Source organism: Eimeria mitis, genomic scaffold, assembly GCF_000499745.2.
Source record: "Eimeria mitis Houghton genomic scaffold, Emh_scaff1166, whole genome shotgun sequence".
In the NCBI taxonomy this organism is placed as follows: Eukaryota; Apicomplexa; class Conoidasida; order Eucoccidiorida; family Eimeriidae; genus Eimeria; species Eimeria mitis.
The window spans coordinates 1,720-2,876 of NW_013567969.1; the positions used below are offsets into that span (position 1 = coordinate 1,720).

The 1,157-nt window shown below is 57.8% G+C and overlaps 1 protein-coding gene across 1 annotated transcript in view; it reads left to right on the top strand.

The window, feature by feature from the left end:
* Positions 1-192: 192 nt before the first annotated feature.
* EMH_0030850 (uncharacterized protein) overlaps positions 193-1,157 on the top strand; it is a gene marked incomplete at both ends in the record, with an annotated part of 2,262 nt that continues 1,297 nt past the window's right edge. The window contains one exon of the mRNA XM_013494456.1: positions 193-1,155. Coding sequence (XP_013349910.1) covers positions 193-1,155 — 963 coding nt within the window. The remainder of the gene's footprint in view (positions 1,156-1,157) is intronic.

The following is a 1,157-nucleotide window of genomic DNA, read 5'->3' on the forward strand; positions in this document are numbered from 1 at the left end:
GCAGCTGCAGCAACAGCAGCAGCAGCAGCAGCAGCAGCAGCAAAATACAATAGCTTCACTGCCTACCCATTGGTGTGGCGGTTATATAGTAGAGTTAATCATTTGAACACAACCAGTAGCAGCAGCAGCAGCAGCAGCAGCAGCAGCAGCAACAGCAGCAGCAGCAGCAGCAGCAGCAGCAGCAGCAGCACAATGAGTGAACCCGAGACAGTGCCGTCCGTAGACTCGCCGCTGGTGCAGCGGCGCAGCAGCAGAAGCAGCATTAGTACAGCAGGCAGCAGCAGAAACTCCGAAGCAGCAGCAACAGCAGCAGCAGCAGCAGCAGCAGCAGCAGCAGCTCCAGCAGCAGCAGCAGCAGCAGCAGCAGCAGCAGATGTTTCTGGGTCTTTTTACTCTGCTGCTGATGGGTATTTATTTCAAAAAAGAAAAAATAAAGTGCAGCAGCAAAAAGAAGAAAATATATCCTTAATAGGAGAGGAGAGGGGGGGCCCCCGGGGGGCCCCCGGGGGGCCCCCTTGCTGCAGCAGCAGGGTTCGATGGGGGCCCCGGCGTTGCATGCAGCTGCTGCTGCGGCTGCGTATGTGTGTGGTGGTGATGCTGCTGCTGCCTTTTGCTGCTCTGCTGCTGCTGCTGCTGGTATGGGGTGCTGAGGGTTTGTGGCTGCAGCAGCAGATGCGTGTAGTGTTTGCTGCTGAGTCAGCAGCAGCAGCAGCAGCAGCAGCAGCAGCAGCAGATGAGATGCCCTATAACCACTTACTTTCAGATGCTCTTAGGGGCCTCGCAGCAGTACCTGGGGCCCCCCGTTCTATCTCTTGCTTCCTGCTGCAGCAGTATACACTGCCTGCTGAGCAGCAGCAGCAGCAGCAGCAGCGCAGCAAGCCCTATGAGCCGCTGCACTTTGCTGCTGCTGCTGCTATACCATCAGCAGCAGATATTCTTGCTGCTGCTCCCTGGCAGCACGACCCCAAGGGCCCCTTCCTCAGTCTATCGGACTGGGTCCCTCTAACCACCCAGCACCAGCACCAGCAGCAGCAGCAGCAGCAGCAGCAGCAGCAGCAGCAGCAGCAGCAGCAGCAGCAGCAGCAGCAGGAGGAGCTGGTGCCTGTGTGTACCTATAGAGACCCTGTGTATGGTGTTACTGTAACAACCCCACTCTC